Source organism: Drosophila mojavensis, unplaced genomic scaffold (assembly GCF_018153725.1).
Source record: "Drosophila mojavensis isolate 15081-1352.22 unplaced genomic scaffold, ASM1815372v1 contig_74, whole genome shotgun sequence".
NCBI classification, from domain to species: domain Eukaryota; kingdom Metazoa; phylum Arthropoda; class Insecta; order Diptera; family Drosophilidae; genus Drosophila; species Drosophila mojavensis.
Window position 1 is genome coordinate 8,208,045 of NW_025318899.1, and position 22,652 is coordinate 8,230,696.

The following is a 22,652-nucleotide window of genomic DNA, read 5'->3' on the forward strand; positions in this document are numbered from 1 at the left end:
TACGAGTTAACGCATTTTGATCAGTTTAGATATCAATTGGTATATAGTTAGTTATTAAGTATATATGTATATAAGTATTGGTATATAAGTATTCTTGTGTATATAATATAATGTTAATTAATTTGGTCATTGTTTCATATATGGAAATTGTTAATTCCTTTACTCATAATACTTTTTAGTTGAATTTTAAATTGTTGCTGTTGCTTAGGTTAGATTGAAACTCGAATTTAATACGCATAAATTCGGTTTAACGCTATACGTGTATATGCATATGTATATGTATATGTATATGTATTTGTATATGTATATGTATGTATGTGGCTTAGTATAATATATACTCATATGTACTCATTGTATATGATTATGTATTGGCATAGAGTATTGTAGCATTAAATAGTATTCTTTTGTTTTAGGTCTGGTCTAGTCTGGTCTGGTTGCTCGGTGTACACGTTTTACAATAGTGTTTAATTGGACCCTTTAGGTCTTGTATTGGGCATAGATGTGTGGCATTGGTGCATTGGAGTTCCATAAAGTGAGAAAAAAAAAACGTTGGCTTAATATCAACAACAATCAACAATAACAATTAAATAAGCTAACTCTCAGTTCATCCCAATTCATTCAAATTCAACTTTGGTTACTAAATCTTAAACCGAATCGCATAACAATTACCAATTCCATGTATGTCCTAACATTATTGTCGCCTGCATTTGTGTGTGAGTGTGTGTGAGTGCATCAATTCAAAATAAGTGCCGATACGAATACAAAGAAATACAAAAATGTAAATATTTGTTGTAATAGAAATAGAATATTTGGTCTGTTTGCTTTGTTGAAATGCGAGGTGCGGAGGAAGGGTTGGAAATCGTGTTTAAATATGCGTAATACATATATATATATATTCTATATTTGACTTGTTTGCCTTGCTAATATTATAATAACAATGCGAAAAATGCAAAGCTCGTATATATAATTCATTTATATACCATTTGCTTGCCCTGGCCACACACCCACATGCGAGTGTGCTCCCAGCTTGTGTGTATAAGTATGTGCTCAAGTATTTACATTACATAACGAAATCACCCAAACGCTGCGTTTAAAATTAAGATCTCTCTATCTATCTGTCAGTTAGGCTCACTGTCTGTGGCCTCCCCTGACCACCACATGCTGACCCTTTTCTCACTACTATCACATGGACGTCAAGAATCTATGCCTGCCCCTGGCCAGCGCGAGAGCGCATTCACATGAGGACGCAGCGGTTCCAGCGGGATGTGCTGCGCACACCGCCCTCGCCGCCTTCGTTGAGAGCCATCGTCTTGGAGCGCATCAGATTGAGGTCGGTGCGTATGCTGGGCCGACGTGCATTGGGCGTGACTACGCCGCAGGCATCACTGAAACGTCGCTTGATGGATAGAGCATTCTTCTTGCTGCCGCCCACGGCCGAGCCATGCGGAGGCAGTGGCGAGGGCGCGCCAAACACGGACACGAGGCGTCTGTGCTGGTTGGGCGTCATCTCCAGGGGCAGATTGGAAACCGTAAATAGGGCATGGAACAGATCATCGATGCGATAGTTCTGGCGTGCCGAGCACTCCACGAAAGTGCAGCAGTTGTCCTGGCCAGCTATATAGCCCATCACCTCGTCCAGCTGAACGGTTCTATATAGGAATAGTGAAATCAAATCATGAATTCAAGTGAATCAAGTGAAACTAAATCCAATTTATTATCATCAGCCTACTTGAATTCACGATCACATTTGTTGCCAGCCAGAATCATGGGTATTTTGGGGAGGCTCTTCTTCTTGAAACCCGAGCCTGGATTCAGAGCCGCCCACTTGGTCTCGAGTATGTTCTCTCGCAGGCGCACCACCTCCTCGAAGGACTCGCGCGAATCCATGCTAAATACCAATATAAATAGATCGCCTGCAATACAAATCGATGCAATCGAATGAAATATTTAACATTATTTGATTTAGTTGATGCAAATTTATTGCTTTTATATTGGATACCATACCGTGCACACACACAAACACGCGCACACACATGGGGAGTATAGTAATCTATGTGTGCATGTGAAGGAACAAATAACTGACTTCGCCAGCTGAGCTCCAGCTGTGCCTGATTCTTATGATAATTTATAGCACATTAAATAGCGCCGGGAACTCAGCAGCTTAAGTGATGAAACGTGCGTTTGATATGATTGCGGCTAACACTCTCACACACACACACACATAGACACTCATAGTGATATACACACTCTCGTATATTGAGAGACTCATACATTAAGAACAGACATTTGACTCACCCGTTAGAAATGACAAACGACGCATTGCGGGAAACGGATGATAGCCTGAAGTATCCAAAATATCCAACTGAAAGACCTCATTTCGTATGCGATACAATTTACGATGAAACTCCTCAATAGTCGGCGTATAGGCCTCCTCAAAGCGATTGCCCAGAAAACGTGCCACAATCGACGACTTGCCAGCGCGTGACGACCTGCAAAGTGGACAGACAGGCCTTTCAATACAGACACCGATTCGACCGAGTCAACTCGCTTTGATTATCCGAATACCCACCCAAGCATCACAAGTCTATAGCAGTTCTTGGCAGAGGGCAGGCTGTCGTCGCACAGCGAGAGTCCTGCGCCCGGGCCGTAGATGAAATCGTCGGCCTGCTCAATGGCATCCAGATTGGAGTGGTGCTCCAGCATGTGAGCCTGATGGAGCTCAGCGGTGGTCACAATGCGGCTGCTGGTTACGCCGCCGTTGCTGCTGCCCGGTGCATCCTCCAGGAACGTGACCACGTGGGCTGCTCCGGCTGCTCCGGCAGACTGCGGTGGATCATCGGTGGGCGTGGATCTGTGGTTCGCACCGGCTGCGTTTGGCTGTTGATTGCTATTGGATTTATTGCGTGCCCTATTGATGCTATTACTGTTGCTGCAGCTTTTGGCTGCCTGTGCCTGCGCCTGTGCCAGTGCCTGTGCCTGTGGCTGTGGTGGTAATGTCGTTGGCGTTGAGCTTTGTCCCGGCTCGTTTAGTGCGACGTCGACGTAGTTGTTGTTGTTGCTGCGCGCACAGAACCAATTTTTGCAGCGATACATTTCGTCTGTGTCATTTCCGCCGCTTTAATGGACAACGGCGTGGCCTCGCTGCTGACCCGCTACGCCCGTTCGACAAGCATACGCCGTCCGCTTATTACGCATACGCCGAGTGCAACGGGCAATAGGGCTACCTGCGCTCACTTTATTACCTGTTTTTGCGCTGCCACAAATTTCGTTTGCTGTCGCCTGCAATCACTTTCTGTATGCGATTTGCATTTTCAATCAGCCAACTTTGTTGTGATGAACATTTACATATAAAGCTGCGCTTCCGATTTCTCAATCTGTCAGAAAAAAGCAGAAATTTTACAGCTTGCTTGCAGCTCTTTTTGCAGCTTTGGACTCGCTTGCTTTATCCTTGTTTAGCTGCAAAGAGTAATGCATACATTTAACACGCAAACACTTAAAAATGAAATTCGCTACGCGAATTGCATAACGAATGGCAGAGGATGGCTCCCGCCCTGCGCTTGAGCTGCCCTGCGGGTAGCAGTGGCCAAAGCTGCCACCCAATTGGGTAATTGCACAGACACGGCGGTCTATTCCAGTCGAGTAAACCACATAAAAATGGCGCATACAAATTTCAAATTGACTGCACTGGCACTGTCCATTAAAAGGGCTTGGCGTGGCCCTCAGCCAAGCACCATTTGGCTTCAATAATGACCATCTTGCAACAAATCTAATTAACTTTGTTTTGGCTCGCTACGTGTTCAGGATACTCCAACAGCCGCAGCCGCAGCGATGCCCCGTCGCCTTCATTCCGCTGACGTTGATTCGAATGCAGGCGGAACAACAAAGCAATGGACGGTATCAAACCGGAAAGTACCGACCGTAATCGAGTGCAGCAAGTGCCTTGGCTCAAATTTCGCCCATTAGAGCGAGTGCCCAGCTTCTGTTCACATTTTTATTTTGCTCCTCCTCGCTGTTTCTGTTTTCTTTTTTTAATACCAGCGCCACTTTTCAAAGGAATTCGGTTGGAAAATATGCAAGAACAAGAACTCGCCACATAATGAGTACATAAGTATGTGTGTGTGTGGGTGCGAGTGGGCGTGTGTTTGTGTATGTGTATGTGTATGTAATGCTCAGTAACTCGTTCATACAGCAACGCCCAACGACCTTGCCCGAACCCACTCTATTGTTGCTTGCTTCCATGAAGCTGGCATTTCGCTGTGGCTCTTGGGTGCAGAAATGCCATTTAAAGAACTACTTGAAACGATATCATAATTGAATTCGGCTTCCCTCGGCCCCTGCTCGCAGGCATTCTCATGTGAATTTGGTAAGAAAATACGCAAATTACTAAGGGCCGAGAGGAACACAAGTAAACGCCTGAAGACAATGGAGACATTTGAAAGCATCGCACACACACACACACACACACACACACAAAGCCAACGAATTCAGCAATATGCGAGAAAAGACAAACAACTTAAACATTTTTACAACTGTCAAATACCACGCACTTGGGATGGGTGGCGGGCTTAGGAAGATAAATTCAGAGGAAATGCCGGCAGGCCATTGAAATTAATATAATGTAATGTTTCAAGAGATTTTTGTCTACAAAGACAACTAAATTATTTATAATTCATTTCACAACCTTTACGAGTCGGCTAATATACATAATTAATTAGGTCTGCTCAAGTGCTGCTCTATAATCACATTTGCTATTCCTTTACTGTCAATCCATACACTATTAATCTACGCTTACATGCAATCTTATTAGTTTCCTCTTTACGTGCACCATGAAACATCAAATCCATCAGCTTTACCTGTAGGGTATAAAAAAAACAATCAAGTAAATGACAGCGCACTTCAAGCTTTGCACCTGGCTAAAAGCTGCTAAGAGCAGGGCATACTACTCTGCTGTAATTCATTTCAAGGCATTGACAGCGTAAATTAGAGCTGAGTTCCATATATAAAGAGTGGCTTCAACTAAAACTTTAGCTCAACTATCTTTAATTCAGTTCCAATGCTACCGAAACTATTTTGAATTCAAGTTCACCTAAGCTAAATATTTAGGCAGTTAGCTAGTTACGCGCCTTTACTATGATTATTTATTTAAAGGATAAGTCAGTATCTAAGCAAGCCGTTAAACTGTGTGAAGTTTTGTTGTTGCATACTTTTTTGCTGTTGTTTACAGTTTATAAATTAAACTGCATGTTTTTCTATTAGTCAATTAATAGAGAGCTACGAGCTCTACAGCTTTTGCACTATATCCCTGATGAGTTTCAAATAATATATGAGACTAGAGCCAAATGCGGACAATTACTTAGCCGGCATTAGACAAGTTAGGTCTCCAAATAACGATTGATGTGTTCCGAGTGCACACAAATTATTCAAAGTTCCCACTAGCACTTATAGTGTGTATATGTATGTGTGTGAGTGCGACTATTTGTGTGTGTTTGTGTGCCACCCAAACATTGCTGGTGACGCCTCTGGTTGTGCCACATGGCTGCCAGCTTGCAATGTGCTCAGCAATTTTTCATATATGCTTACAGTACGTGCATATAAATGCGCAAGGTGTCACGCCCAACCTGAACCGAAACTGTGATCCAGATCCAGAGCCAGAGCCAGAGCCAGAGCCAGAACAGCCGCAAGTTGTCATGTGCCAAGTCGAACTAGCAAATGCAATCGACACCTAATCTGGCGCGTACATCTGCGTTTTATGTGCGGAGCGTGGCGAATAACAACGCCAGTTGAATAGCTGCCTGGGAGAGGCAGGAGGCGGGGCGGCTAGCTCGTGAGCATCCCAATGCTAGTCAAAAATAATATGAGCATGTTGTGCGGTTTCAAGCTACACAGATAAGCCCCGGGAAAGAGCGAATGCTCGCTCACACTCGCTGGCTCGCTTGCTCACTAGCTCAGAAACCGCAAACAAACAGCTAGCATCAATTACAGACCAAACAGTGAGCGAGATAATCGATGAGAGCGACTATTCGAGTATATTTGCTGGGGTTATCAACGCCCAGTATCGGGCGAGTACCTGTACAACCCGCAGCACCGAAAGGGCCTTAGTTGCGCATTGACAAGTCGAGAATTAGAACGCCAATTTATTAAGTTCCCTTGCGAAGTCTATAATGTCAACGACTCGAACGAATGTCGCCGCTACCCATGGCGACAGAAGCCAACAACAACAGCAACAACAACAGCAGCAGCAGCAACAACAAGAACAAGTCATTCGAGAAAAGTACGGAACATGCCGTATTGGAAAGCTGGTGAGCACAGCTGGCATTGTCGTAGCCCTGCTGCTGGTCGTGGGAGCCATATATATGCATGTAATCCAAAAACATCGTCTTGGCCGCCTAAATATTGAGCTGGCGGCAGCTGGGCGCAGAGACGGCGAGGTGGAGCTGCCCTTTGAAGTGGTCACTGTGCCAGCCGTGGGTAAGTTGAGCTACACTGCTAATTGGGAATCATTGGCGGAATAGCTGCAATCGTTACAATATGCTTAGGTTCAAGGTTCCCTTGGCTCCAGCCACATCTAACAATAACGAGTGAAACTAATTTATGATGATGTTGACACTATATATATTAATGAACTTGAATGGTAAAAACACATATAAACTTAACTTGGTCGGCACTTTGCATAGAAAACTATGCAGGTGCTTCCGAAGCTAGTTCACTAAAATTTGACGCCGAAAGATTGAACCACTATGGATAATTGTATAGCATCTCATTCATATTTATTTGCTTGCGGATTTTAGCTGCGTTAGGCACGACGCTGCTTAGCGTCGACTGTCTGGAGTGCATCGCGGCGACGGCCACAGCAAAGAGGCCGGCGATGTGCCACTCGACTCCATGCAGCATCTACCGGATCTCAAGACCGTATTGGCAGGATGCGACTCGGGAGGCGACGCACAGTGGTCCAGAGGGTAAAGCGAATTCATTGAAGGAACAGCTGCAATGCTTGCTTTGCTTGACTTTCGACTAACCCAACTGAACACCATTCCAGATTATGAGACTTGTGTATCAAATCCGGACTGTGCCACGGAAACGGTGCGAAGCTTCATAAGTTCTTATGCCAGGGATTGCGACGGCGATGGCGTGATCCGATGTCGAGATCATATATTGCTGCACCAACTAGGACCTACTGGCTGTATGATGGGCACGCTGCCGCCATTGTCCAACAACCGCATGACCGATTGTCTGAGAGTGAAAGAGCTTGAATAGAGATGCGTCTTTGTTTGCTCAGAGAACGAGAGCATATGTAAATCATGGTTTTTATTGATTCTAGCAGCGGGCGGGCTACCAGCGGTACCAGAAAAAGGTTGGCAAAAACAGAGCTAGAAAATCGTGGAACAATAGCAGCGCACAGAACTTGTCATCATGGAGGCTGGACCTCACCTCGCCTTTGCCCAGTATTGTTTGCTCATGATACGCCATAATCTGTAAGTGGCAAGTGCATGGTGAGTGGGTGTGGCAAGGTTGTGTGTTGGGGAAAATGGGAAAGTGGGTCGATTGTTGTTGTGGTCATCAAAAGGCAAATGCAACAATATAGCAAGCAACAGTGACTTACGGGTACCACCAAGCAGACTTGGCCAAAGATGAACAAGAAAAACGGCCAGCGGACCCAGAGGACAACGGTAAACATGATGCAATATACGCAGAATACAAACACACAGAGACTATACATAAACAATAGGGTTCCATAATTCGTGAGGTCAAACTGCGGGAATGAGCGACATTAGAGTCAAATGCAGTCAACATACTGTTGGCACTATTTGACTTACCGGCAGAAATATTACCACTATCAGGACCACAATCATGATTACGAGAACGAAGACGAAGCCAATTAGCATTAAGAGGTAGTCGCTTCGTACAGCTAACAGACCGATAGCTAGGACCTGCGCCTCAACTACAACGATAGTGACCATCCAGTTAGCGCAGACCCGGTGCCGCAGCTGTGGGCTGACTGCGAAGACCAAGAAGAAGAGCAGGCCCATGAAGAATAGTACTATCAAGGCCGACTCGTTGCTTAAAATCACTCCTTCGCATATATGCCTGTAGACGGAATAGGGATTGCTGCAGTTGTAATCAATTGTGAGGGTAGAGCGGAAATACTACCTTGTTATTGCAAGTAAGCAGAGCCATTGGACGAAGGCGAGTACAGAGTAGAGGATGAATTGAATAAAAACCTGATAAACAAAATATCGGCGGTCCTCGGGATCCTCGATCCTATCCTTTCGAATGGAGCCGAATTTGGGGCGAAAGTCGGTCATGATTACAAAGAATTTTGTATTGTTTGCTTTGATAGTATTTAAAACTAATGTAACTAGTATCAGTCAGACATGACAAGTAGACAAAAACACGGAGCCTGCTTGGGTAACACAAATAAGCAGCAAACACAGCAAATTAGCGCAATAACATTTAGAAGTCCTACATAATTGAACTTTGCAAACTTTTCAATCTAGCTACATCGCGAACAAATTGAACGTCGCAAGTGTGTAATAATTAAAAGTTTACGCAGCACTTACAACATGAGGCGCCAACCGGCCACCCAGCCACCCAGCCACCCGTCCCGGCCACCCAGCCACCCGTCCCGGCCAACCGAACCCCTTGCCAAAGTTTGTGGCAACTTTTTAAACAAACAGCACACGACCTCAAACTTGGACATCATTGGATTTGCAATGCTTTGCAATAGCTTAATTTTAGCTTACCAAGCTTGACTCCTTGAATGGAGATCTTCGGTTGAATAAGCAGCAAATGCTGGAATTTACTCAGCAAGGAATTTGCTGAAAAAAAAAGAAAATAAATTAAAAATATATAATAAATCGTTTGTTTCTCTTTGCTGCTTCTACCAAGATGAAAATCGCACGCTCTTCTCTTAGTTTTCACTCAAAAGCAAACAAGAGATAATGAAAAATACTTTAGATTTTTTTTGAACGAGAACTTTTCAATTTTCACTGCTAAAGACTCTGTTAAAGGATAAAAAAATGAATGAAAACACAATTCAGAAGAAATGGTATTGATTCATCTACAAAATTATTGCCAACCTATATGTAGAAGTGCTTTAATGTTTAAAGCGAAATTTATTATTTTACTGTAAATTATGTTCGCTTCTTGCTCTGATAAACGACTGTTTGGCTGTTGCGTGCTCCTGGGAGAGAGTGTAATTTATATTACCACCGGGCGTATGCGTAATGTTAGCAGCCAGCACAGATGAACTTTGCATTCGAGAACTCGTTCAGGAGTCGGCCGTTGCTTTAATTTAATATTGGCATGTGGCCTGCGAGCAGTTGATACTATGAAATGCGCCATTCGCGTTCCGTCGCTTTGATTGCCGTAGACGTAATCATTCCATCGCATGACAAGTGAATATTACTTCATTTCATTCAATCAAGTGCCCAAGTGGCCCACAAAGCTAACAGAATTCTATATTAAACTGTTGTTAGCCCTTGGGGTGAGTCAATGCGCTGCATATTTAATTCAATGGAGCAATTGTAACAAATTAACTAATTGCAGATGCCTATCGAGTGCTTCAAACAAATTCAAGTGTTGCCTGATTGTTCGACTGACTGACTGACTGAATGCAATTACAAAACATGGTGAAGAATTCTCACCTCGTCGCGTGGACATTCCAGGTTTCTCACGTATGCAATTCGAGTGGCCCTCGTCAAAGGTGTTGGCCAGCATCAAATCCCGCAGATTGACGCCAGAGAAAACACGCACGATGCTCAAATTGATTGCTTTATGGCAGTCAGTGTAGTGTAAAATAACTGGAATGCAGCGCAACTTGTGAAAAGAATTTGCTCGTTTCTTTTTGCCAGCTGCTCAATTTCGTGCGCACTTTTTGCTGCCTCTACTCCTGCCTCTACTCCTGCCTCTACTCCTGCTGCTGCTGCTGCTGCGAACTTTCAGTGAATTTACAGTGAAAACTTTGCATGCAGTGCATGCAGTGCCTGTTGCCTCCCCCTACGCACCTCGCCTACCCACTCATGCATTTTTTGTACTTTACTTTCCCGTTTTCCTCTTAATTTTTTTTTTTTTTTTTTTTTTTTTTTTTGCCAATTTCGTTTGCACTGCCACGAACGCGTCGACGAAGAGGCCAATGAAAATGTTAAAAATTTATCATACTTTTGCTTGGCTTACTAACAGGATTTACTATATGAAATTCACATGGCATTTGGCGCGCACAAAGGGTCAAAGGGTATGCAGCAGAGCCCAAAACGGCAAGCATTAAAATTATATATTTAGTAAGCTGACAGCTTACTAATACCCTGTACCATTTTTCCAATTGAGACACGAGCGCAGCCAGGCAGACTGAACACTCATTTATTAATTACATTCTGTCACTCGAGAGGTGTGCGTCCGCTGGGTACAGGGTATGGAAAGGGCTGCCAGCCAGGCTGGCTGCCATAGATCGCCGGCAATCAGCAAGCGTGCCACATAATTAAGTGCACATCAGAGATTAGCCACAAAACGGGCGCAAAGCCCCAGCAAAGGGACCTCCATCGGCCGCAGGACATAAATCCGGAGCAGTGTCCGTTGCTTTTATGTGCATATTTAAATACGCATCAAGCAATGGGAAGCTGACACGAGACTAGAAAGACGAAAGGCTACAGCAACAATGTCAACCGACGGCAAAGACAAAGACGACTTTAATGTCTCTGTTATGGCAATGGCCGCCAGCTGAATGCTCAAAGCTGAGACGCTTCATTAATTTTATAGTCGTCAAGGAAGCTGCGATGCGCCAAGAGCTGGTGGAGGAATCTGAGGGCGGGAGGTGTGCGTTTTGCGGTGTGGTTTTTCGCTGTTCCTGAGTTGGCTTTGAACCTGTGAGGCTGCTTGAACAAAAGTTTTGATTGTCTAGCCACGCACTAATACACACATCCGACCAAAGCACACAGCTCGCACGCTATTCACATGAAAGTGGCCATGTGTGCGTGCGTGTGTGTGGGCTGCCAACTCAAGCGGTTAAACGTGAAACTTTTTTAATTAGAGTTGTGGCGGGCAACGCATGCCACGCTGGCGCATTGTGTAAACAATTTTCGTAATCTTGGGCGCATAGTTTGGACGCGTCCTGGAGTGCTTCCTGGCTGCCTGACAGCACTGACTGGACTGGCAGCCGGCCTGTCATGGCATTTGGCTTCATGCTGCAGCCGAGGCCAATACAAATATCGACGCAGAAATGCTCATCAAATTGGCAACAGTAGCCCGTAGCTCCTCCATTCGTGCCAAATAAAATTCATGAGTCTTTGCAATAAAAACGCCACAGCGTAGCTGGCGCGCGCTACAAAGGACCACAAAGGACCTCCACGCAGCACCAGCAACCAGGACAACAGCAAGAGCAACCAATGAGCCGCTGAGCGAAGCAGCTGTCACCACTTGGCAATGACAATGGCACCCTCGAGAGCAGCGCACATAAATTCGAGGCATCCTTTGTGCAGCGCTAAATTCACAACGGTTTGCATTCATTTAATTTGGCTATTATCAAAAATAAAAAGGCTTTGCGCTTGATTGAAGTTTCTAAGGCTGCCTTAGCCCAGGGCTTACCGTGGCACAAAATTATGCGAAATAACGAAAAGCCTTATAATAGAATATACTAGACCTTAGGATGTGGAATTCATAAACTAACCTAAGACCACGAGCTGCACATAAATGTATCCAAGCAAACCGAACCAGAGTTACAATTATTATTACTATTGAAGTTTGTGCGTGCAAACTTTTCAATTCAACTCGACAGCAAAGCAGAAGAAATTGAAAGTAGGTTAGGTATGTGGGAAAGTGCTTCGCATTAATCCATAACAAAAATCAAACTTAGCAGCAACATTAGATTAAGCTGGGACTATTTGACAAGCCAAGTCCGACAAAGTTATGTGCGTTTAAAGTTTGATGCGTCCATTCGGGCTAAGAGCACGAGCTTTTCGGCTTAGGCTCCGTGCTAATCCAATTTGTTGATGCTGTAAAAGCATAATGCAGCTCGTAAATTGTCTTGTGCTGTTGTTGTTCCAACTTAATTATCGAATGGCAGACTCTCATTGCCGCGATATGTGCGGAAAATGTTGCGTCTTTGCATCGGAGCGAAAATGCTTTTCGCAACAACATAAAACGTCCGCAGCAGCTGCAAATATCCGCAGGATGCGTTGGCTGTCAATGTGATTATGTCAACGCAATCAGGCAATGATGTCCTCATCTGCCAAGTACACTTCCGTGTTGTTTCTAGCAATTCCAACTGCTGCTGGCGTTCGGCTCTGGGAAATGCTGATACTGTGTATGCAATACGGGGTATACATAAAAGAAAAGCCATATCGTTACAAATCGCTCGCTTGTTTGCGTATCAATGAAGAAATACCCTTTATTGCATACTTTCCCGCGTGAGTATTACGCACGCACACACACAAAAACTGACACGCACACCCACACACACACACAGAGACGAAACGCGATGACAAACAATTTCCGTGCTTTTCGCCTTGTGGCTTCCGTTTGTATATATATAGATATATATTTTTATTTAATTTTTTTTTTTGTCGTGCTGTAAGCTTCAGCCACTGTTTGTTCTTTTTTGTATTTCGGTCAGGTCACATTTATGTTGATATTGCACGAGTATACATTAATTATGGCTATTTGCTCGGCGACTGGCCCCCCGCCAATTATGTGCACGAAATGGCTTATTATTGGTCCATATACATGCTTACATATCAACAGGGGGCGCGTGGCTAAATCAGCTACCAAATGGCTCTCAAAGGCCACTTCGACTTGCCCTCGAACGCACCGTCAACACCCGGAGAGAAATTTGTGGTAAACAAAAATAGGCTCTGTTTACTCGGCGAAGAGCCTTAACATTTGTTGCTGTCAACCCTATATAGCCCCGGATGATGGATGTTATTATAATTTCTATCTGGCCAAGCAGTCGCTTAACTCAAATTCGTCTATCTACCGTTCAGAAAGAGACAGAGAGATTTAGGGTAATTGCATGCCAAATGCAAAAAGAGAGAGCTGGATGGAGAGGCAGCCGCTCGTGCCGCCCAATTGCATTCAGACAGCGGTCAACCGAAAAAAGTTGGTCAGTTCATAAGCTGCTTAAAAATTAAAAACAATTTAATGAAAATTTGTTCCAATTATACAGAAAAAAAAAACAAAACTTTCATCAAGCACCGCAGAGCTCTGCTTCTCTCTATGGTTTTTGTCTTGGCAAAAAGTAGTTTTATTTTGTAATTACACTAATTGGTCCCGCACCACAGCCAGGGTGAATATTATCATGCGATAATTTACTTCGCGGTATATTTTGTGCAGCTGTTGCCAACCTTCACGAAAGACGGCGCTGAGAGAAGCATATTATTTTCTAAGAATTATGTTATTAGTTTAACGTTTCTAGCTAATAGGACTGGCTTTTACTTTAACCAAAAACCTTTTGCATAAGCTGTAAATTTGAGAATTAACTACATTAATTAATGAGTTAGTTAACAGTTTAAGCTTATTTCCTTTAACTAAAGACGAAAATAGGACCGGCTCTCAGTCCCCTTCAAATTGCTAAGTATTTTCGCTCTTTATTCCCTCATTCTTGACTTGCTCGTATTTTTTTATTAACAAGTATACAGTTATTTTGGGTCAGGCCAGGGGAAACATAAACAGTCCTGACTGCGTCTTAAAGCGCGACAGGACATGCTGTCCTTGTATTAGAAAAGCCACTATGCGGCTACCCAGCCGAGCCACAGGGGTCCCACTGAGCCGGCTGGCACTTTAAAGCCTTACCTTTGGGCTTAGCTTACAAATATGTGCACAATACTATGTAATCATTGGAATTACAGCGAAAATTCATAACAATGTAGCGGCAGACAGACAAACCGACGGACTGACACAACTCACACACACTTCGCACATGACAAACTTGCAGTTGTTGCTCGCTGAGTGGGTGTGCGAAAAATCAAATGGTTAACGGCGGCAACACATGTCAAGAAATCACAACAGGCAACAAAACAATGAGAAGAATGAGAGGACGGCGCTTTCGTAATGATCGACTAGATGCCACCCTCTACCGGCGGAAGGCTAAAGGCTGAAGGCTGCTATGATTTTGGGTTGGAAAAGCTTCTATTCAAATTAAAATAAATCTCAAATGATAAAATATTTACAATCCCCCATTATAAAATTCTTTCAATTTGCTTTGCCACAACAGCAGCTCATGGCAAAAGATGATTTATTATGAGCAATTGCTCATATCAATGCTGGAGCGACGCATTTAAATTTTCAGTGCAGGGCATAAAACAGCAACAGCTGCAAAGAAGTCTCCACAATGGAGCCTCGGAACCATTTTACCAAACATTTTGTAAAATGTTGAAAAAGATTTTTATTTCTTTTTCATTCATTTTATTTTATTTATTTTTTATTTTTTTTTAAGACAGCACACGCCCAGGCAGTAGGCGGATTTCTATGAAAGCACAGGCCCAACTCCTGACCAAATCGCTAAAAGATGTGTGAAAGGCGGTGAAAAGGCAGTGAAAGGGCGGTGAAAAGGCGAAGGCGGAAACAAAGGATTGCGATGGCGTTAAAGGTTAAGCTACGTATAAAATTACATCGGGCTATGGCACAGCTGCTACCGTTGATATTTGGCAGTCTCTATGATTCGGATTTACGCGGGTGGGTGACATTTGATTTGTGGTGCTGAAATATCAGAGGCGGAACATCAAAAGCTCAGCCCTCGCTCATATTCAATTAGCAGACAGAAATTCAAAATGCTTGCTAATTTATTAATGGCTAATGTCACATTTTTGATGCTTTCAAATGACATTGAAAAATTATCTATGATATATGTATGCGTGTGTGTGTGTGTGTGTGTGGAGCCTGTTTCTGCTTCTGCACGTGTATGAGTGGATGTTGCTTAATGGCCTGGCCCCCAACAAGTGGGGAACTGTGACATAAAACAATTTAGATAAGCAAAGTGTGTGCAGGGCACAGAACGCGTCTAATACTTGAACACATATTTACATACTCGTTCAAAAACGTACGAGTTTCCCTTTCAGCTCTGCTGTGCAGTCGTGTGTTTGTTTTTTTCCACTGATTTTGCAGAGCAAGCTTTATTTTCTCTTACTTTTTACTTATTTTTTTTAGCAACTTAATCAGTTAAATATTACGGGCTCTTAACGTTGACAAACTTGCTTTTTGGCTCCAACTTCAGTTTTTACTTGGGGGAAAGTTACACGAATGGAGGGTCGAAGTGGTCGCTGCTGGAATTCCAAGTGCCTCGATTAAAGTTCAACTATAAAAGTGAGCGAAATGTAAGAGACAAAAGCCACAGTGTTCTGCACTCAAGAGTTGGGCCATAAAATATTGAGTGTTTAAGTGGGTAACCCAATGCTTGGGGTTTTTATAGGCCAAGTGGACGAGGGCTGGTCACGACACACAGAAGGATACAAAAAAAAACAGAACAAGAACAATATAAAATAAAATAAAAATAAGCTAAATGCTGGTAGCAAGGGAGCTGATGGAGCTGATGGGGCTGACCGGTGTCGGCAGCCAAAGGCAGCCAACAAATCAAATAATAAATAAAATAAAATAGTCCCAAATTGCATTAGGCGTTGTCACATCAGGGCGATGGGAATAATGCTGCCTATCTGTCGATAACAATGTATTCCATTATGTGAAGCACAAATTGCGGCTCACCTGTGCTGGACATCATCCAAATTGCTTGTCCTGTGCAATTATAATGTATATTTCTTCTACTGCTGACACTTAATACATTATGCGTATCGCACAAATGCACAAACACAATACAACACGCACACTAGACACACTAACGCACACTAATACATAACGCTAGCCCAGTCATATTTGGGAGTCATCGGCACTTGGGCGAAACACATCAATGGCGAAACGCACGCCGAGTCACTGTACTGCTGGCCGGCTCAAAGTTTGTTTTGCTTTCGCGTAATACGCACCGAGCACGCCTTTAAGTACGCCGTCAATTCAGATTTAAATTGCCGTGAACGGCATGAAGTGTCCTAACCAGAAGCCGACGAACCCTTATCTGAAACGTATTGCAGCCATCGCACGGAAATTGCTATGAAATTCAATTGACGAAGATTTCGCGCGTGCGCATTGCCTAACAGCGAGAGCGACTGCTAACGTCTGTTAACTAACAGCAGAGTTAACAGTGCGAGTTTGAGTTTGAGTTCGAGTTCAAGTTCGAGTTCGAGCTGTTGTCCTCAGTGCGTAGGTAAGTGCTTAACTTGACATGAAGTTAAGCAAACAAAACAAAAGTCAAGTCGTATTCTCCCTCTCTCTCTCTCTCTCTCTCTCTCTCTTTCTCTCTAGCTCTGGCTCTGCTTTCAGCTTGCAGTCATAAAAATATCCAGCAACACACCGACCCGTATGTACACAAAATTAGGAAATGGTATGAGATTGGGCCCAAGTCACGCATTCGCATGTCTTTGGCATCTCTGGCAAATAAGCTGTTGATTTTAAAATCATTTCGTATGATTATCAAATCATTTGCTGTCACCAAAACTGCCCTGGCTCATGCCATCCTAGCGACGTGCCCGATGACAAGGCTAAGACCCCGAGAGGCCTCTTTAACGAAATGCTAAGATGTTGACAATTATGAAAATAAAGCATCTACATAATAACCAAAAGCCAATGACTGTATAGGGCTCCTCGGGTGGGCTTAAACGTTGTGGCGCCCTTTGACTGCCGCCCACGGTCTGTGGTCGCCGCTGCGGCTTCACTCAAATGCCGCAAATCCCAGACTGCGCTCTTGACATTAATGGCTTGCAGGTTGCCAGATAACTGACAAGCCCCAACGACCGGATGTGTGTAAGCCAAGCTCAAATCGCTACCCCAATAAGCAGATGCTCGTGTCAACAAAATGAGCTTTGCGCACAGAATGACTTGATGTATTGAGCATTATATAAGACTTTAGAGACTTCTTATGTGACTTTTAATTCATAGTAATTATGCACAACTGTTAGATGCTATAATCTCTGAGATCAAACCAGAGACGTTGTGACGATTGATTACAAATAGGCATTAGAAGGATTTGATTTTGATTTCGATAGAAATCCTTATGGTACATATGCCACGCCCTTCATTTGTGAGTTTGTTTAAGAGCGGATCAGGACAGTGGAGTTTCTGCTTTCAGCTGCCACAGTTGGCTGCACATGCAAATAACTTGCATAAAAGCGGAGAAAGCAAAAGATAATCAGATTTCATATCAATAACCAATAACCGTCAATACGAGTGAGTGAGTGAGTGATGAGGGGCGACAGTGTATGCGTGTGTGTGTGTGTGTATTTGTATGTTTGTGTATGTCTTTGGACAGTGTCAATATTTGTGTAGTGGAATTCGCTAGGAAACATACACACACACACAAACATGATGGGCATTGTTCGAGGATACAAAAATGTGGTTGAGATACAAAGTCAGTCAATGAACTGAACACGGTAACTGATGAATGCAACTGTTTGCTGTGCAAGCGTGTTGAATAGCCTTTGCTATGGTATACAGACACACAGAGACACACACATAGACACAGACACAGGCAGCAGCACATACCTGTAGAGCAGACAATTGCCGTGCATACAAGCCAATATCAGGCAAACGCTAACGGGATAAAAGACAGGCAGCAAGCTCGACTTGATAGCATCACTTGACAATTGAAATGAGAAAGCAACCCGAACACAAAGCGGCAGGCGCAACTGAGCTTAACATGAGCCACCCCCAGGCATGACTGACTGACTGACTGGGTGATTGGTTGACTGACTGACGTTCGTTCTATTGGAGCTGAGCAGGCCACTACACGTGTGACACTGCAATATCTCAGCAGCAGCATCAGCAGGCTAACTAAGCGTTGGCTGCAAAGATCTCATTAGCACGCAGAGCCCGTTAAACGTTTTGCAATCAAATTAATTGCCTCGCCAGAGATGCCGACGAGTATTCATAATCTGAAACAATTTCGCATTAATTAAAAGCCAATAAAAGTGAAAATTATCAAGAGGAGACGGAGACAACACGGCAGCAGGTAAACAGGCGCCTACTTCATTAATAACGCACCGCCCGCCGCTGCGTGGGTAGCTTGGCGCGTAATGGAAACTAATGAAATGACAATTTATTGCAAAAGCAGCCGAAGCTCAACCTCAAGCTGCCAACATGCAGCCAATTAGTCAGCCAGTCAGTCGCTGAGTCGGACAGTGGGACGCTCGGTCAGTGCGGTAGCTGGAGCAATGGCCAAAACTCAATTAGTTTTAATTAATTGTCGCCGCAACGGTACTTGACCAGCAGATTTCCGCGCTTGTGCTGATTCAAATGGATTGGAGGCGCTTAGATTTAATGGGGGCAGCCGTGCTGGCCGGAACTGAGCCGACACGCCCGTCATCATCGTAATGGCCCGGACTGTCCCAGTGTACGCTGTGCAGTGAAAAGGCCCAAAGTCCCAGATTGTGACTGACTGACTGACTGAGCCTCAGATCAAGCGTGTCGGGCATGGCAGCCAAGTCACGGCTAGCTAGCCCGAAGGCCCATCAAATATTTACACATAACTACGTCTGTCCCAGCGTCGACTAACTGCTGGCGTCTCCCCATATACATATCGATTAAATTGGCTTGGGGCCACACAAGTTAGGTGTCCAGCTGTATAATTTAAGGACATTATTAGTTGGGGGCATTTAAATAGAGTCACATGTATGCACACACATACGCACATACCCACTCATATGCCCACACTTGTGTGTAAATTTCTCGACAGGAAAGTTGCAGCACAAACTTGGCAGCCAAGCTAAGCGTTTCAGTCCGAACGGAGTCGGGACATGCAAACACCGCCCACGGGCATGGTAGACCCTCAAGTTAATGTGCGCGTTCGAGTATGTGTGTGTGTGAACCACAACATGTGTCGTCGGGCGTGAACAAAAGTGCTCCAAAAATCACATTACCAATATGGCATCGCAGCCCAGCTTGGGCTGTGGCTTCAGCATTGCCATCAACATTGGCATCAGCATCAGCATTGGGATGGGGCCCGGGGATAATGCCTTAATGCGTCTAAACTTGCTGTAAATCACCGTGCTTTCAACTAATTTGCCGTCTCCTCGGGCCAAGCCAGGTGTTAAGGCTCCCAAAGCCGAGCAATCGACCTAAACCGGCCCCACAAAGGCTAACCAAAACTGTCAAGCATTTTAATGGAAATTCTGCTTTAATAGAGTTCTTTGACTTGTTATCAAATAGTTTTCTCAAATTTGCAATGTTTTAATTTCGTACGACTAGTTTCTTTTACTACCGAAAATTAGAAAAGTAAATATAGATTTTTATTATGAAAGTCAATAAAGTCTCTCTCGGGAGAGCAGGTTTTTCAATTATCGTTGCTTACATTAGTTTTGATCAACATTCTCAAAATGCTCAGAAGCAGTCAGTATATTAGCATATTGAACCAGGCATTGCATTTTTAGTATAAATTAGCTTCCAATACTCTAGTAGAGTACATTCAGTCTTCCACCTTCAGGCAGACACCACCTAAAGAGATGTTTCGATTGGTAAGTGCCTAAGAACAAATCCCTGGATCTATTGCCATAACCAGTATTAACATATAAGTGTATAATCATCAGCTGCTTATTGTGTCGGCTTTGATTGCCTGTGCGTATGCCAGACCATTGGATGAAGCCCGCGCAACCGGTGATGTTACCAGCAACATCGACCCTGATGGTAGCTACAGTTACTCTTATCGTACCTCCAATGGAATCTCTGGTCAAGAGGAAGGAGTTGGTGGACAGCGTGTCACTGGTAGTTACTCTTACAATTCCCCAGAGGGCAAACTGATCAAGAATTCATACATTGCCGATGAGAACGGATACCAACCAAGTGTGCCTACCAGACAACCTACAAGGCCACCCACCACCTGGATCCCATCCATATCTTGTAGAGGCCTGAAGTGTGGTGCAGGTTAAATATTAATTGCTCACAAATAACATCAGAGTGTTTTATTATAATATTGTGTACTTGGCTGGTTTTAGATAAACGATAACTGGAAAGTGAAGATATAAAGGTTTTGTAAGCAATTTATTTTGATTTATAGTAAAGATCTAGATCCTTAGCGGTTCAGGGTATCTCATATTTGAACATCCCATGCAAGCAGCCAGTCATATATGTATATGTAGCATATATAACGACGTACACATATCCCTGAGCCCACCAAGCGAATTGTACAATAGCGGAAAATGTCTTCAACTCATTTAATGTAAGTAAAAAATGTGTGCACACCCATAGGCATCTATAACGCTCATATATGTACAGACGTTATGTTCTTTGTGGCCTAGCTCCAAACCATTTCGAGTTGCCACCACCAGCAGCAGCAGCAACAACAACAACAACAAAAGCAACACGTACACAAAGCGCGCCAATATATCGCAGCTTGGATATAATGCAATTTGTGTGTGAACTTTTTAATGTAGTTTCACACACACTCACACACAATCACACTCCGGCACACACACACGCGCGCAAAAGCACCAAAAATATACAAAATGTTACAGATAGCCAAACAGGACGCACATGAGCTTATCAAACATAAATATTTACGTACACAAAGGACGTGACTCCGGACGTGGTCGAACAAAATACCGACGATGCGACTAATCGCCTGCCACGAGCAGCCAACGAACACGAACTGAGCGCCACGAGCGCCACGATGAACCGTTAAAAGGCGCGTATCCTGCATGCTGTTAGGCCTAACAGCGACTGTTAAGTAGCTGTTAAATGCTAGCTACGAAGCCAATGAATATGCTCAAGAAGTTTTCTTTCATACGTATGTGTCTGTGTGTGTGTGTTTGAGTGTGGGTGTGTAGTCCATTGTGCATTAAATATGAAAATGCGCCGGTGACAACAAAGAACAAGTAAGAAAGCTCTAGTCGAGACTGCTCGACTACGAGATCCCCTGAACCCTTGGAGCAATAGATATTTCAATAATTTTTCGCAACTTTCAGCTTACACAAGTAATACGCACACACACACACACACGCACGTACGCACACACAGGCATATATACACACACACGCATACAGACACACTTACACACACACACACGCATACATACACAAACGCATACACACACACACATACACAAACACATACACACACAAGCAACCACGCATAAACACGCATGGGCTGCAGTGTGCGCTTACTATGAGAAGTTAATTGTTTATGGATGTACGATCTTCATGAAACTTTTAGAATATGATTATGACATGAATATGCATGTAATTGCCAAAGCACAAGTCTCTAGTATTTGAAATACGCTTTTTACAAAAGTGAGGGTGAGGGGGTGAATTTAGAGGTGGGGGGTAAATTTTAACAAAAACCGAAATTGTATAAATTGCATATAAGCATACATTAAAAATTTGGAGACTCTAGCAATAAAGGTGTAGAAGATATAATTTTATAACTGGGTTTCGATAAGGTTTTTTATCGATAAAAAAAGATCGAGATGAGTTATCGATTTTTAATGATAAACTTGATATGCGCGCTGTAATTACGGACATTTTAAAAAAAATTTAAAGTCTCTAGCTCTTATATCTTCTGAAATCGACGCGTTCATACATACGGACAGACGGACAGACGGACAGACGGACGGACGGACAGACGGACAGACGGACAGACAGACGGACAGGGCCAAATCAACTCAGCTCGTCGCCCTGATCAAGAATATATATACTTTGTGGGGTCTGCCACGCCTCCTTCTCCCTGTTACATACATTTCAACAAAACCATTATACCCTGATTTCCCATTGAAAATGGGTTCAGGGTATAAAAATAATGTTCAATTTTGGAGCAACTAACATAGCAGCTGTTGTATTCACCTAAAGGTATATAGCATGTTGCCAGCAGAATGCACTTGCTCTCATATATCATTTAACATCAGCGAAGGCGAGCAATCAAATCGTAGATGCCATTCAGTAAGCGCTCGCTGCTGACTAAATGAAACAAATAACAATAACTACTAGCGCACACGCACACTCACGCAGCATAGGAGAAATCCGATAGCCAGAGCAGCAAACACTATGTCAGTTATTGGATTTCATGGCATGTCAAATGCATTTGGTAGCATCAAGCTACTACATTGTTGAGTTGTTAAATGTAATGGCGCGCCCGGTGACTGCGGACAACAAAGCAACGCAATGGCTCTTCATCGCACCACTGGAATGGGCAGGTGTCGACTAAGCGGCATCTTCACTTCGCATCCGTCCCACTCACATGTGGCTGTCGGCTTACACTTTTTTTGGTGGTGTCGGACCACTACAACTCAACTTTTTAATGGTTAGACGTTCGGAGATTGAACCTTCGACTGTGGGTTCTTGGCTATTGATTTTTACTTTTAAAATAAATTGGTTTCGTTTGTCTGCGCTGCTACTTTTACTGTCGACAGGGACAGCTAACGTAGTGCCCGCCTCGGTTTGACTTGGCTGGGCTAGCCAAAACTTTTCTATAGCAATTATTGCTGGAGATTATTTTTCATTTGATCGCCCTTGCACTGCATTGGCTGTCAGCGCCTCCAGCTGCTGTGGCATCAGCTATTGTTATTAATACTCGACTCAGCGACGAGAAAAATTGCATCCCAAATGAAATGTGATGGGACTGAACGTCACAAACAGTTT

The 22,652-nt window shown here is 43.7% G+C and overlaps 4 protein-coding genes across 12 annotated transcripts; 2 read left to right on the forward strand and 2 right to left on the reverse strand.

The window, feature by feature from the left end:
• Window positions 1-350: 350 nt before the first annotated feature.
• On the reverse strand, window positions 351-20,664 carry LOC6581790 (GTP-binding protein Rhes). Of its 9 annotated transcripts, none has more exons than XM_032731129.2 (7): window positions 20,585-20,636; window positions 15,685-16,048; window positions 8,742-8,816; window positions 2,570-3,374; window positions 2,296-2,489; window positions 1,730-1,913; window positions 351-1,649 (listed from the first exon to the last, which is right to left on the reverse strand). In XM_032731129.2, exons 4-7 carry the CDS (start codon window positions 3,091-3,093, stop codon window positions 1,235-1,237), a joined length of 1,317 nt encoding a protein of 438 aa, XP_032587020.1. In that variant the 5' UTR covers window positions 3,094-3,374; window positions 8,742-8,816; window positions 15,685-16,048; window positions 20,585-20,636; the 3' UTR covers window positions 351-1,234. The 9 variants fall into 9 exon arrangements, with proteins under 9 accessions (XP_032587020.1, XP_032587016.1, XP_015017531.1 ...); XM_032731125.2 differs by having other exon boundaries at window positions 2,570-3,456; XM_015162045.3 differs by lacking the exon at window positions 15,685-16,048 and having other exon boundaries at window positions 2,570-3,456; window positions 20,585-20,640.
• On the forward strand, window positions 6,054-7,296 carry LOC6581791. Its single transcript, XM_002007477.4, has 3 exons — window positions 6,054-6,468; window positions 6,789-6,956; window positions 7,037-7,296. Exons 1-3 carry the CDS (start codon window positions 6,162-6,164, stop codon window positions 7,252-7,254), a joined length of 693 nt encoding a protein of 230 aa, XP_002007513.1. The 5' UTR covers window positions 6,054-6,161; the 3' UTR covers window positions 7,255-7,296.
• On the reverse strand, window positions 6,596-8,393 carry LOC6581792. Its single transcript, XM_015162051.3, has 4 exons — window positions 8,149-8,393; window positions 7,815-8,085; window positions 7,601-7,750; window positions 6,596-7,470 (listed from the first exon to the last, which is right to left on the reverse strand). Exons 1-4 carry the CDS (start codon window positions 8,301-8,303, stop codon window positions 7,330-7,332), a joined length of 717 nt encoding a protein of 238 aa, XP_015017537.1. The 5' UTR covers window positions 8,304-8,393; the 3' UTR covers window positions 6,596-7,329.
• Window positions 19,254-19,970, forward strand: LOC26527133 (pupal cuticle protein). The gene is made up of 2 exons (XM_032731132.2): window positions 19,254-19,538; window positions 19,611-19,970. Exons 1-2 carry the CDS (start codon window positions 19,527-19,529, stop codon window positions 19,947-19,949), a joined length of 351 nt encoding a protein of 116 aa, XP_032587023.1. The 5' UTR covers window positions 19,254-19,526; the 3' UTR covers window positions 19,950-19,970.
• Window positions 20,665-22,652: the final 1,988 nt, after the last annotated feature.